This window comes from Annulohypoxylon truncatum, assembly GCF_022578515.1.
Source record: "Annulohypoxylon truncatum strain CBS 140777 unplaced genomic scaffold F4807scaffold_31, whole genome shotgun sequence".
Taxonomy (NCBI): domain Eukaryota; kingdom Fungi; phylum Ascomycota; class Sordariomycetes; order Xylariales; family Hypoxylaceae; genus Annulohypoxylon; species Annulohypoxylon truncatum.
The window spans coordinates 28,278-41,437 of record NW_025953817.1 but is presented as its reverse complement, the minus strand read 5'-3'; the positions used below and the strand labels follow the sequence as shown (position 1 = coordinate 41,437).

The 13,160-nt window shown below is 54.4% G+C and overlaps 6 protein-coding genes across 6 annotated transcripts; 3 read left to right on the top strand and 3 right to left on the bottom strand.

The window, feature by feature from the left end:
- Positions 1-182: 182 nt before the first annotated feature.
- On the bottom strand, positions 183-2,399 carry F4807DRAFT_437165 (putative cytochrome P450). Its single transcript, XM_047999019.1, has 10 exons — positions 2,274-2,399; positions 2,127-2,219; positions 1,974-2,043; positions 1,735-1,907; positions 1,458-1,683; positions 1,214-1,385; positions 1,050-1,160; positions 699-963; positions 477-637; positions 183-410 (listed from the first exon to the last, which is right to left on the bottom strand). The coding sequence occupies exons 1-10, from the start codon at positions 2,328-2,330 to the stop codon at positions 251-253; spliced, it is 1,488 nt and encodes a 495-aa protein (XP_047851303.1). The 5' UTR covers positions 2,331-2,399; the 3' UTR covers positions 183-250.
- A 183-nt stretch (positions 2,400-2,582) lies between these two features.
- On the bottom strand, positions 2,583-3,946 carry F4807DRAFT_214289 (NAD(P)-binding protein). Its single transcript, XM_047993966.1, has 2 exons — positions 3,751-3,946; positions 2,583-3,688 (listed from the first exon to the last, which is right to left on the bottom strand). Exons 1-2 carry the CDS (start codon positions 3,821-3,823, stop codon positions 2,835-2,837), a joined length of 927 nt encoding a protein of 308 aa, XP_047851302.1. The 5' UTR covers positions 3,824-3,946; the 3' UTR covers positions 2,583-2,834.
- A 426-nt stretch (positions 3,947-4,372) lies between these two features.
- F4807DRAFT_214339 (uncharacterized protein) lies at positions 4,373-5,865 on the top strand. The gene has a single exon (XM_047993967.1). It carries the CDS (start codon positions 4,468-4,470, stop codon positions 5,647-5,649), a length of 1,182 nt encoding a protein of 393 aa, XP_047851301.1. The 5' UTR covers positions 4,373-4,467; the 3' UTR covers positions 5,650-5,865.
- A 216-nt stretch (positions 5,866-6,081) lies between these two features.
- Positions 6,082-8,260, top strand: F4807DRAFT_453159 (putative cytochrome P450; the record flags this gene model as incomplete). Its single annotated transcript, XM_048000420.1, has 9 exons — positions 6,082-6,162; positions 6,241-6,321; positions 6,404-6,473; positions 6,574-6,963; positions 7,076-7,256; positions 7,351-7,414; positions 7,445-7,762; positions 7,864-8,033; positions 8,098-8,260. The coding sequence occupies 9 exons, from the start codon at positions 6,082-6,084 to the stop codon at positions 8,258-8,260; spliced, it is 1,518 nt and encodes a 505-aa protein (XP_047851300.1).
- Positions 8,261-8,529: 269 nt separating this feature from the next.
- On the top strand, positions 8,530-9,615 carry F4807DRAFT_469832 (NAD(P)-binding protein). The gene is made up of 2 exons (XM_048002755.1): positions 8,530-8,627; positions 8,688-9,615. The coding sequence occupies exons 1-2, from the start codon at positions 8,561-8,563 to the stop codon at positions 9,560-9,562; spliced, it is 942 nt and encodes a 313-aa protein (XP_047851299.1). The 5' UTR covers positions 8,530-8,560; the 3' UTR covers positions 9,563-9,615.
- Positions 9,616-10,455: 840 nt separating this feature from the next.
- Positions 10,456-12,976, bottom strand: F4807DRAFT_469829 (uncharacterized protein; the record flags this gene model as incomplete). Its single annotated transcript, XM_048002754.1, has 6 exons — positions 10,456-11,024; positions 11,094-11,293; positions 11,349-11,779; positions 11,829-12,215; positions 12,270-12,530; positions 12,641-12,976. 6 exons carry the CDS (start codon positions 12,974-12,976, stop codon positions 10,456-10,458), a joined length of 2,184 nt encoding a protein of 727 aa, XP_047851298.1.
- Between the last annotated feature and the right edge of the window lie 184 nt (positions 12,977-13,160).

Below are 13,160 nucleotides of genomic sequence, written 5' to 3'. Positions count from 1 at the left end.
TCTACTCATTGAACTGGAACTTACTATCCAATAGGTACACTCTTCAGTTGGATGACCCCTATAACTCACTGCCTTATAGTGACTGTAACCTTTTATCTTACCTATACTACAGGGTACCCGACTAAAGCCCCCTTTGGAAATTAGTGCACCTCCCTATGCAGTTCACTAGCCTTAGGCGACGGTCTAATTGATCACGACTCTTATTCTTAGGCACTCCTAAAAGCTATCAATATGAGTTGTTATACCTCATTCACGATTGAGCATCTTGTGCACGGATCCGAACCGGCGCCTTCCACCACATGACCCAGTGCCTTGATTGCGTTTCCCAGTCGAGATCTCGATCTACGAGCTCCATGTCATACGAGTAGAATAGCTTCGCGAGGACGAGCGACATCTCGACGAAGGCAAAGCTAGGTATCTGTCAGTAAGTTGTAGACGAGCAAAACGCATCTCATATATATCCGGACATTCCATACCTTCGACCGATACAAGCCCTGTATCCAAGGGAGAAGGGCTGGCTTGCTTCCTTTACGTCCTCGCACTCGGGATTAATCCATCTCTCAGGTTTGAACTCGTCCGGATCCGCAAAGTAGCGTTTGTCATGAGAGACTGACCACGTGCTGGTGTATACTTCTGTCTGTTGCTTTTTGTCAGAATGGCTAACCATACTCATAAAATCTTTTACGACGAGAACTTACTCCAGCGGGCACCCAGTGCCCGTCGACGGTTGCGCCGGGGGAGATGCGCGGAAAGCCACCGGCGCCGGAAGGGTGGATTCGCATCGCTTCGTTGATCACGGCTTGGAGATAGGACAATTGGAGAGCGGAGGCGGAATCGATTTCATCGTAAGATCTATAGCGGCCGCGAATCTCGTCTGCCAGTTTAGAGCGTACTCCGGCTGAACGCAGTATGTAGTAGAGCGCCGCGGTCAGAGTTGTCGCCGTGGTCTCTCCGCCAGCGATGCTGTGAAAGCGGATTAGTTGTAGAGGACGGTATAGGGCGAGTAAATATCGCGTAGGATGTTGAGAGACGAGAGTGGACAAACATACATAAGCGTGCTCGCGTGTGCGGTCATTTCCTCTAATCCGACATCGCCGCTTTTGACCTTCGCGACGATATTTGTAAAGAAGTCTTGCCGCGACGACTTGCTCTCGAGTCGGCTGGATTCCGTCAATATCTTAGAAAAGGTTTCTTGAGAGGATATCCAACGAACCTTCGTACTTTATCCCGGCTATACTGCTGATGAGTTGCTCTCACCTTCGTCGCGAGCGATGGGAGCAGCCATTTGCCTAGCACGGCCAGAATGCGGAACCGTCGCAAATTGTCGATCAAGACAATCTCGCGCAGATGCGTAAGGATGAGGTCGATCCAGAAATGGTGTTTCTCTACGTATCAGTTTGTCGGTTAGCTACCTACGCGACATCACCTAAACCGAAAGAGCGCAACGGGAAACTCACCCTCAGCTATACAACCGAAACTTTCCCCGAATGCCATCTCACCTAGAAGATCGAAGGCATTCATCTCAAACCACTTCGTCATGTCGATACCCGCTTCTGTCTTGCGGCTCAGTGGGCCCACCTTGGCGACAAACGCATCCGTGCATCTCTGTATGATGTTCTCCTGAGCCGCGAGGCTGCGCGGAGAAAAGGCTGCTAGAAGATTCTTCTTTTTGGAAGAGTGTACCTGTACTTCTAGTCAGTTATACTTCCCTTAGACAACTGGATAACGGACTACCTTCGGATCTCGCTCGCTGCCGATGCACCCCGTCTTGAAGCCCGACCCAAACACGTCGTAGAAATCACTTTTGATAAATTGCTGCTGTCCCGGCGGCAGAAAGCCGTAGATGTCGCGGTAAGACTGGACCGAGGCGAAGCTCAGCTCGTTGGGAGAGACCCGGAAGACGTCGCCTACAGCGCATTGTCAGTGGTAAGATAGACGAAATGCGCCCTGGGGCATTTCGTAGGGTAAAGTACCGTATTTCTGATGTTCAGCTCGGAATACTCGATGCTGTCGACCGCCCATGGTGTTCTTGAATCGCCATAACTGGTGGAAATGCAGTTAGTTCGCCATGCACATTTATCAATGTATCAGCATTCATGCCAAATCCTCAAGGCCTGTTATCTCACTTGTGTAGCGCGTGCCAACAGAGGCCCTGGATATTTAGCAAGCGGATGCAGGTAGAGATTATAGACGACACTGCTCAATAGATAGCCGAAGACCTTGACAGCTACATTAGATACGTGATTCATTCGCACGAGCAGCAGCTATCTCACTAGAGTTCCCGCAGCTTGGACCCAACGGTCCTTCAAAATCGGCATCACTTCTTCCATCGTATCTTATAATCAAGTAGGCCTCAAGAGTCGAAATACTATCTAGGTACGAAATATTATTTACTAGCTAGGTCGATAACGATGTATAAGAAGACTCATCTACTCTCAACGAAAGCCTCGATGTCGTAGGACAATATTGGTTTGATAGCTACACCCCTGGGTACCTATACGGAATGTAGGGATGCTTGTAGGATCATCCCGCATCGTATACCTGCACTACACTCATCCCTCCCCTCATCACCGTGCATACTATTGCATGTAGTGTAACCAAGGGTGCCTGCTGCTAGTATAAATACATCGGCCCAAGTACCATTCGGCGTAGTCTGATATCCGACATGAGCAGGGCTCGAGAGCCGTGGAACGTGGTGGTGGTGGCGGTAGTGACCAGAGACGCCGCGCACACGCGTGAACGCGTCGAGTTTAATTGAAACTCCTGGGGTTCGCGGACAGTGCCGTCGCAGTAAGAAAAAGGGATACATGACCTGCTCTACATACCTACCTACGCTATGTCATCCAGGGCTTAAGCTCTTCCTCCGTCCAGTCCCACAACCTCTCCGCCAGCTTCTGATCTAGACACCAGTGCGTGTAACCCTGAGTCGGTATACCGACCGGCTCATAGAACTCCCCCTGCTTCGCCCGATCCTTAGGCACGCCGACGGCCCATACCTGGTTCAAGTGGCCTTGATCGTCCTCGAGGAACTTGTTTATATTCCCTAGGTACACGATCATCTTATCCAGAAACCCGAGACTAGATACTAGCCCCGTGTTGCTCGGACCTGGGTCGACTATCAGCGTAAGGATCTCGGGGTACCGGCGAGTAAGTTCCCGGCCGTAAAGCAGGTTTGCTAATTTGCTCTGGGCGTAGCGCTGCCACTTGCCGAGGATCCAGTACGCCTGCGTCGTTTTGAGATCATCGAAAACAATCCCGTATCCCCGGGGAGCTAGGACGAGGGCCAAACTAGAGATAGGGATGATGCGCGCTTCGCCGTGCTCCTTGACGGTCTTCTGCAGCAAGGGTAGCAGTTTGCGAATTATGAGCGCGTGCGCCACATGGTTGATCCCGAAGTGCAACTCATACCTGTCCTTGGTAAGACCGGGCGGGAGCGCCATGATGCCGGCGTTGGCCATGAGCACGTCGAGGCGGGATTCCTTGGCGGAGATGACCTCCGCGGCGTCCTTGACGGTCGCGAGATCGGTGTGATCGCAGCGTAGCCAGACTATCTCGGTGCTTGAACCCTTAGACTTTATGTCATCGATGACACGCCGGGCGGAGGACTCATTACGCCCAGTGATGTAGATCTTGGCAGGATTCCGGCTCGCTAGCATCGTAGCAGCAGCAGCACCAAGTCCATTCGTGCCTAGCATAGGAGCCGTAAACACCCTACAACGACGTACGTATAATGCGGAAGGATATGCTTACCACCGGTAATCAGGATGACCTTCCCCGTGAGCTGGGGTACATCCCGCTCGAGGTCGAAGTCCAACTTTGCCATCTCGGCCTAGTTTAGTCACGGAGGAAGGTAGAATCAGAGTACGTAGGTAAGGCTTAAAGCTACCTAGGTAGGATTGTTATCTTTTGCCCTTTTCCTTTGTGCTGCGCGAAAGATATACCAGGTTACGAACAAAGCGAAGTGATATGAAGGCTTTTGACGAATTGAAGATCGACCGGCGCGGATTACCAAGCTCGTCGAGATGTGGCGTCGGGGGGTTGATTGGACTACGCCTCATTCCAGGGAAGGATGAGCGACCACTCGGAAAAGCGGCTGACGGTCGTCGAGCGAATCCTTCCGTATCCTAATGTCTTTGTACCAGTACAAGTTGGTCCGACTGATCTCATAAGACGGAACAAAATCTCAGCGCTGCAGTGTTACCCAGGCTATCGTGTTACCCACGTACGGTGCGCTACATGCTGCCATGTAGCCAGCCAACCAACCAACCAGCTCTAGGTGGAATGAAGCCGGGATAGGTAAGGTAAATTTGGAGTTCGGTAAGTCCTACGACGAATAAGGGGTTTCAGATCGGTACCTATCTACATACTTAGGTAGGTATGTATATTGGGCTCGCGCAGAACTAGATATCACCTAGTGCACGACAGGGACAGCAATGGCGACTAAACTAGTACCCTCTATCGGAAATTATGTTCGCTAGCTGGAAACCAGTCTCTAACAGCGACGGCAGCAACGCGCTCCTGCGCAAGCTCCCGCACACCTTCGACCCCGTGACGGCCAAGACGGAGAGGCCGTTAGCTTGTTCTCAATGTAGAGCGCAAAAGGTGCGTTGCACGAGCGAGCGCAACGGCGAGGGTTGCAGCCGATGCCAGACGATGCGTAGAAAATGCACGTTCCCTCCTCGACGACGTAGCAGCGCCGTAACGGGCGAGGAGACACCCGATTTCACGGATGCGGAGACGCGGTCTGATCCACCTGAGCTTCCCACGCCGGCGCCGACGGAGGACTCTGCGAGACCCGCATCGTCAGCCTCCGCAAATCATGCCGCCGCCGACGAGTGGATCCGCGAGTCTCAGAAAGGCTACCCGCACGGCGTAGACTTTTCCAATTTCCCTCTCGACCACGAGTTCGCGCAATATTCGGGCTTCGACCTGATGGCAGATTGCGAGGTCCAGAGCGAACGGCTGGCAGTCGAACAGATATTGGTAACACAGGAGCAATCGCTCTTCCGCGGCTCGCAACACCCGGAGATCTACACTAGCGCGAGCGAACAGGCCACGAGTCCGGCCGTGCCCTCCCCGTCCGGGTTGCCACAAGCCGAGCCTCTGTTCTCCGGCGAAGCACAGACCCAAGGTAGCGCAGACGCGACGCGGCCCGGCGGGTCCGACTGCCAATGCCTGCACCACGTGGTGGTCCTGATGGACGAGCTGGAGCTTCTCGGCGAGCCTACTCAGGCGCATCTCCCCGTAGATGGTATCCTCGTAGTACATCGAAAAGCGCTGCGCCAGGCCGAGAGCATGCTCGCCTGCGCGTCCTGCGCGACCCGTGTCGATCATATGATCATTCTTACCTTTCTCGCCAGCAGGCTCGCCGACCTGTGTTGCCGCGCCGCCTCGGCGCTCTCATCCCGCTGCGCGACATACCACCCAGGTATCAACGAGGCTCCGGCTACATCGATGGGCGAGTATCGGCTTGAGAGCGAGACAGAGTATATCGCGGTCGCACGTGTGCTACTTCAACTCGGACTAGACGGCCTGATCGGACTTGTGAGCGCCCTGCAAGAGGCTGGGAGACGGCTAGGCAGTGAGACGATGGGCAGACGCCTGGGCGTGTGCAGGAGGGCGATCGAGCTTATGCTGGACGGCATATAACTCTCATATAGGCTCACGTCAGCCGGGAGACGGCTGGCATTGTAAATCATGACTCGCATATGCCGCGTTTCGGCCAAGCATAGCAGACTCATTCGGACACTTCCTAAAGCGTCTTAGGCCATATATATAGATTTCGAGAGGTAGGAGTTGGGTGGGGTTACATTCTGCGGCTTGCTACGGCAGGCTGATCTACGCCTCATGTCACCGAGCTTGGCGAGCAGCCCGAATGGGTAGATAGATCCCTCACCTAGAGGATGTCGTAGGTACTGCAAAGATCTCATCCATGTATATCGCTAGAACTAGTAAATGCTTAGATATAGGGATCGCAACAAGAGAGATCCCCTGGTCTACTCAATCTACAGCCAGCAAGTCTACAGCTACGCGCCGAACCTATAGTTGAGTACCTAACATTCGACCACACGCCGTAGCAGCATGTCGAGCATGGACATCTCCAGATTCACCAGCCTCCACGTCGTGGCATGGACGTGGCAGAACCTCTGGGCTTTACTTGCTGTAGGTATCATTGCAAAGGTGCGCCATCACAAGTCCTCGCCTCTAGTCGCACGGTAGATAATAAAATATCCCTTTCAGATTGCGCGCGACGCGATATACAATGCGTACTTCCACCCGCTGAGCCGGTTCCCAGGGCCAAGATTGGCAGCTTTCAGCAATGTATGTGTTCCAATATGCCTGGGGGTAATTTTCAGGGGATATGCGACATTCGCCAGCTCATATTCTGCTTCTCGACGTCAAGGCACCGTTTTCTATAGCGTTCCTCGGAGGGAGACAACCTTACAAGATGCTGGGCCTGCATCGCCGTTACGGTAAGGATACCTAACATACCTAGATTTGGCGAGGTTCTATTTCTGTTCCCGAGAAGGGAGGGATAGCTCGTCAACACTTCGAACTAACGTAGAAAGTCAGGCCCCGTCGTCCGCGTCGCGCCCAACGAGCTCTCGTTCAGCACGGCACAGTCCTTTCGCGACATCTACGGTTTTCGCCAGGGGCACAAAACCTTCGCGAAGTCCGGCTTCTACGAGGGAGGTAGTTTCGCGGCCAAGGGAGTCCACTCGATCGTGTCGGAGCGCGACCCCACGATCCACGCGCAGATGCGGCGACTCTTATCGCATGCCTTCAGCAACACGAGCCTCCTGGAGCAGGAAGAGCTTGTTACGGATAGCGTGGATAAGTTTGTAGCCCTTACGAGGACGAAGGTCGGCCAGCGCTTTGATATCGCGGATTTGTTTGAACGGATGGCGTTCGATATCATAGGGAACCTGGCGTTCGGCGAGACTTTCGGGGCACTGGAAACAGGTAAGTTGCGTTTTCGACCTTTTCTGTATTTTCCCGTATGTTCGATGAGCAAACGTGGCGGTGGAAGTATGAGGTACAGACGCGTCGATGCTGATCACGAAATGGACAAAAGACGAGCGTCATCCTTGGATCACCATCGCGATGGGAGCTTTAACCAAGGGCGCCCTCGTGGACTCGTTAAAGCGCTTCCCTATGTTAGCCAGTATCGTTAAACTTGTCATGCACAAGCAAATAGCAGTACTCATCGACGACACCAATAAGAACGAGGATCTGGCAATCAAATTGGTCAACAGGTGAGTTCGAGGCTCCTTACCGCGGATCCACGGTAGAAGCCATGGTGGACAACCTCGCCTCGAGTTTGAGCTAAGAGGTATTTTCATCTAATAGGCGCGTCTCTCGTCCGATTACTCGAAAAGACTTCCTTACGCGTATTCTCGAGCAGCGGACCAAAGTCGACGCAGACGCGGACTACAAACACCAGCACAAAGTATCAGACGTAGAACTAGCCGCACACGTCTCAGACTTCGTGCTAGCCGGCAGCGAGACTACTTCTACGGTCCTCTCTACAGCGACTTACTACCTCCTCAAGGATCCCACTGTCTACGGTAAGTTGGCTTCCGAAATTCGACGTGCCTTCGAATCGGCAGACGAGATCAACGAGGCGACCACCCGCGACCTAGCGTATCTGAACGCCGTCTGCAAAGAAGCGATGCGCATCTACGCCCCGCTACCTCTCGCCCTTCCAAGAGAGGTGCCAGAGGGAGGGGATACCGTCGACGGACATTTTCTCCCGGCTGGGGTAAGTCGATTTCCACTCTAAATACCTAGGTTTTGAACGTGGGCACCTCAATTGGTTCGCTATTTCATTGGTTCAGCTGCAACGAAAGAAACTGACGACAGGACAAGACCGTGGTCGCAACCAATCCCGTTGCGGCGAGTCTCGATCCGACGAATTTCGCAGATCCTCTCCTGTTCAACCCGGAGCGGTGGCTCGACGACTATCAGGGAGAGGACGACCTCGAGGCCAGTCAGCCGTTTAGCTTAGGAGCGAGAGGATGTCTCGGCAAGAGGTAAGTTTCGCCTACGACATCTTGACCTGTCACGTAAGAGCTAACGAGTACCTCTCTGCCATAGCCTTGGTTGGATGGAAATGCGTCAGATCTTGGCCAAATTGATCTGGAACTTCGACTTGGAGCTCGCAGATCCGGATCTCGACTGGCACAGGGACTCGCGCATGTACACGTTGTGGTCGAAACCGCATCTCCACGTGACAGCGAAGTTGGTAGATCAGCAGTAGGCAGAGGTAGCTAACTAGAGTAACTGGTAAAGGTTATGGGGGTAAATGCATGGGTGACATAATCGATGCCGCCGGCTCAATGTAATACAGTGACATACGAGACATACGAAACTAGGGCTAGACACGCCGTAACTGCACAGGATGCGTACACGCAAGATCATCCAGGTAGCTTAGCCAGATTAGGAAATCACCGATATCATTAATGCACCGCAGCCTCTTATATTTGACTGTCGCACCCAAGATCGTAACCCTCTCTTAGTAGCCGCTCTCGCTGATTAAGGACGTTCCCGAAACGCGAACATGACATCAATAGGCATCGACGAGGACTCTATCCCAGATCTCACCCATAAGGTGGCACTGATCACCGGTACGGCTTAGACTCCTTACCCACGGACGTTTACCGCCTGCTAACTAAGTACACATCTAGGCGGCGGGTCGGGGATCGGGTTCGCGGCGGCCAAGATCCTACTCTCCAAGAACGCCACCGTCCACGTAATCGACATCAATGAGCCCAGCGGCGCAGACCCCGGACACCCCGAGCCCTGGCAGAGCTGGGAGGCCTTCCACTTCCACCGGTGCGACATCACCTCGTGGGCGGAACAGCTCGCCGTCTTCGACTCCATCGGACGGGTCGACATGGTCTTCGCCAACGCCGGCGCGGGAGAGCAGCACGACGACTTCGCGCACGAGTCCGTCGCGGAGGGCCGGGAGCCTAGCTACGCGCATCTGGTAGACGTCAACCTCATCGGCACCCTCCACACCGTAACGCTCGCGAGGAGGAGCATGCGCCAGCACGCGGTGACGCAAGGCAGCGTCGTCATCACCATCAGCGCGTTGGCCTACGCGCCGGAGCAGTCGCTGCCAGTGTACACGGCCAGCAAGATCGCGCTGGTAGGACTGGTGCGGTCGCTAAGGTCGACGATGCTCTCGCAGGAGGGCATCACTATAAACGGCGTCGCGCCGGCGGCGACGATTACCAACCTCCTTCCGCCGCACTTCGCCGCGCCGATCGTGGCAATGGGTCTGCCGACCAGCGAGGCGAGCTTCGTAGGTCGCGCGCTGGTGTACGCCGCGACGGCGAAGCAAGACCGGAGGGTCGAGGTCTACGGGAAGGAAAGCGACGGCGATCTGTGGCTGGGAGGCGCTCAGGAGAGGTGGAACGGGCGGGTCATCCTGACGCTGGGAGACGCGTACACCGAGCTGGAAAGCTCGATTGCGGATCTGAGGCCGTATTGGTTTGGGCAGGAGAATCTACGTCTGACGAGGGCGCAACAAGCGGCCACGGATTTTCGCAACGTCTAACGGTAGACTTTGATGAGGCATGTATTTTATATGACGTGATTTATATGACGGAGTTTCATGTCCTTAGCTTTTCCCTCGAACACGAAATTTTCAACTGCTGTACCTTTGTGTTCTGTCAGTGACTGTTAGACATTGACCTCTGACGAAACAAATTCGTCTTCGGCCAACCTTCCGACTGATTGTTGACCATCTTAGTCATCTCCCAAGCAGGAAAGACGAGACCACGGTTCCGAAAGGTTTCTTGGAACCACAACCACGGATATCCCTTAGAATTTGCGATTGAGCAATTTGGAGGCCGCTCGAATCGCCCAACTGTGCTAGACGCAAAGCGTAAGGTATCAACATAATGAATAAGAAAACGCAAATTTGAACCAACCGAAGTCGATTTCGTTGAATTCCAGCGCAATTTGGTACTGTGTAAGGGGATATCGAGCCACATCTATCCATATAAGAAGCTAATACCACCCTGGTGAGCCAAAGAAAAGATGCAGTAGAGACTTTGTTGTATTAGGAAGAATGGAATAAGGTCCTCTCGATGTAGACTCTATCACTATATCTGCTACCAAGTCCTCGGTTTAGAGCAAGATACACAGAGAACGATATGAAGATGAAGAGACAGAAAGTAGATCGAATATCACCCAATCATCTCTAAATTGAACAGGGGAACTCGATTGGAACCGTCCCAAACCTCCAAGCTCACAGAAGTTTGGACTAATCTACAAAGGTCCAGCGAAACCTACATGGTGATCCCGAGTCAATCTCCGAGCCAATCTCTTCCGAGTCAATGTCTTCCAAGCTCTGCATCTCCCTCAATCATCCCCAACAGCTCAGTCTTTGCTAAGCAACCGAAACGTGGGCTTGAAACGAAGCTCGACACAACTGCAAACCCTTCCTCAAGGCCGTTCGCCCAGCGCGTTCCTGAAGAACATGCTCACCAACTCCATAGCGCCTACGGGGGACGGGGGATCGGGGAGTCTCTGGTTCCTGTCCTCCGTCCAGTTCGGGAGGACGGACCACGGCTGGATCTTGGGTTGGGCAGTGTCGTCGGCCGCGGTCAACATCAGGGCGTGGGCGAAGATGGTGTCGCGGTAATTGTCCATCTCCCTCAGAAATACCTCGTTCATCAGATGTCCGCGCGCGTCCGTCCAACTATCCATCGCCTGTTCAATGGCATCGGTGATCTCTCTGTTATTTGCACAGCAGTTTCCAAGGACAACTCGGTGCCTATGGTCATCATCGTCGTATTTTTCCAACTTACTTTTCAACTCTTGGTAACCGACTTCTATGTCCTCGTCCCTTTCCAACCCACCTCTCATCGCCGTCACCAATTCTTTCATTTTCCCTGCGCGCTCATCGAGGAGCTGGCGTCCCCTTGACTCATATCGGCCGGCCATGTTTGCTATGATGACGTTGTTGTTGTTGTTGACGTTGTTGTAGTTGGTTGTAGTTGTTCGAAATATCCCTGATCCAGAGGAAAATATTTTCAGAAATGTCAGATTGTGCACAGACTAGACCCTGGTGAAACTTGGACTGTCGAGCCGGTTGCGACTTCTTCGTCGACGAGCATGTTCGGACTTTACCTTGGGCAACTGCAGGCGTAGAGGGGCAGATTCAGGCGGGCGAATCTCGTTGAATGACGCGAACCGGCAGAAGGCCCTGACGCCTACCGTCGATATGGCCGCCATTCGGATGAGCACGCGCTTGACGTTGGGGTCCTGCTCGCCGAGCGCGCTGGCCGTGAGGCAGGCGGCGTGGATGAATATCTCCAAAGGAACCCGCTCTGCACCTCTCGCGAGGTTCATCAGCGCGAATGCCCCGTTCTCCGGTGTTGGCCCAGCGCGGCCCGTCTCCCGTCGTCTCGACGAGCCCCATGTTGCGGAGTCGGATGACGGTCTCGATGAAGGCCGACATGTCGGGAGGCGGGCGCATCGGCTGGCTCTCCAACTTGCGGCGGGGGAAGAGGTCGAACATCCGCAGCACGAGCAGCGGCAGGTCGGCATTCCAGGCCGCGCCGGGTGGGTCGGCGACGCGGTGGAGGTGCTCGGGGTCTAGGCTCGCGACGACCCGGGTGCTGCCGGGATTCAGGACCTTGCGCGCCCAGGACAGCGCTCTGTCCACCTCGTTTCTCTCCATCACCCTCTCGGCGACGACCATCTGGTCGGTGCGGGCGTCAAAAAGCACCGCCTCTGACGCGCAGTCGATCACGAGGAGGTCGATCTTCGGCAGCGAGAGCGGTATGTCGGCCTCAGCGTCTGGTGTCGCTCACGACTTCGATGGTTGGCACAGGGTCGTTGTCGGGGATCTCTATGTACACAATATGGGGGAAGGCGAGCCGTTCGAACGCCGTGACCGTCCTCGAAGATACGTGCGGCGACATTAAGAGGACGTCAATGGCGGGGATGCCTTCGCCCGGGTCGCGGGGATCGCGGATTAAAGGATCGATAAACGACGTGAAGAAGACCTCCCCCTCCACTGACGCGCGGAGCTGAGACTTGATCTCCGACTCCTGTTGCTTGCGAAACAGGCTCAGTAAGTGGATGATGAGGGTGCTGCTCTTGCCGGACGCGGACGGGGATTGCAGGTAGGCCACGCGCGGGACGCTGCTTGACGCGGCGGCCCCGACGAACTCCTCGATCTCGGCCTGCTTGGCTATCTAAGCAGAATGTGTGAGTAACTTCAGATCCTTGGGCTTCAGGATGCGCTCGACCAGCTGCTGCACGCGTAGCCTAACGAATTCTGCAGCAGCGTCCTCGACTACGCCCAACAGCTCAGCTTCGGCTAAGCAGCCAAAGCGTGGGCTTAAGACAAAGTCTGAGACAGCCGCAAAGTCTTTGTCAAGGCCATCTCGCTTGATGGCTGCCGGGCGCGCTGCCTCGGTGACCACTTGTCGAGAGGCTCGGAGGACGAACTTGGCCCTGAAGGCCAGCATCTCGACGGCGCGCTCCGGGTCCTCGGCGCGGGGTGCTCTCTATTCGCACAGGCGTCTCTCCAGCGTCTCCTTGCGGGCCTCGAGGGAGGCCTGTCCTCGGCGGCGTCCTGCAGGTAAGCGAAGCGAGGTAGACCTCGTTGCTAGGCTACTTCGTAGGGGAGTGGAGGCGAGTCTTCTCCTTTTCCAATTAAGGCGAAGTTTGCTCTCCATACTGGGTATCTAAGAAGTCGTCCGCGGTATACATAGTTACAGGAAAAATCCCACATGTTCTCGTCTTTCAACCACGCGAAATACCTTGTCGACTCTGTCGGCAAAGTTCCCTTATCGGCTAGATGACGGCACATGTGCTCCTTGGCCATCTCGTACACCATTCTCACCTGCTCCGGTGTCATTCCCTTCCGGCGGCAAATGGCAGCCACTACCTCCTCTCGCCGAGCCTTCTCTCCCTCCAACAAGGCCGAAGCCATCTCCCATGTGTTGCTCATCTTGGCGGACGGTGGTTATGTTAGTAGCGGTTGATAGTTGCTGATAACAGTTCATAGGGTTGGTGATGGTTGAACATGATGATTACCTAAGTATGGGTTGATGTGCGAAATCTACATAGGTATTGTGTAAAGTTAAAGGCTTTAGCCCTACTCCAGCGGACCACATCATACAAAAACAGATATA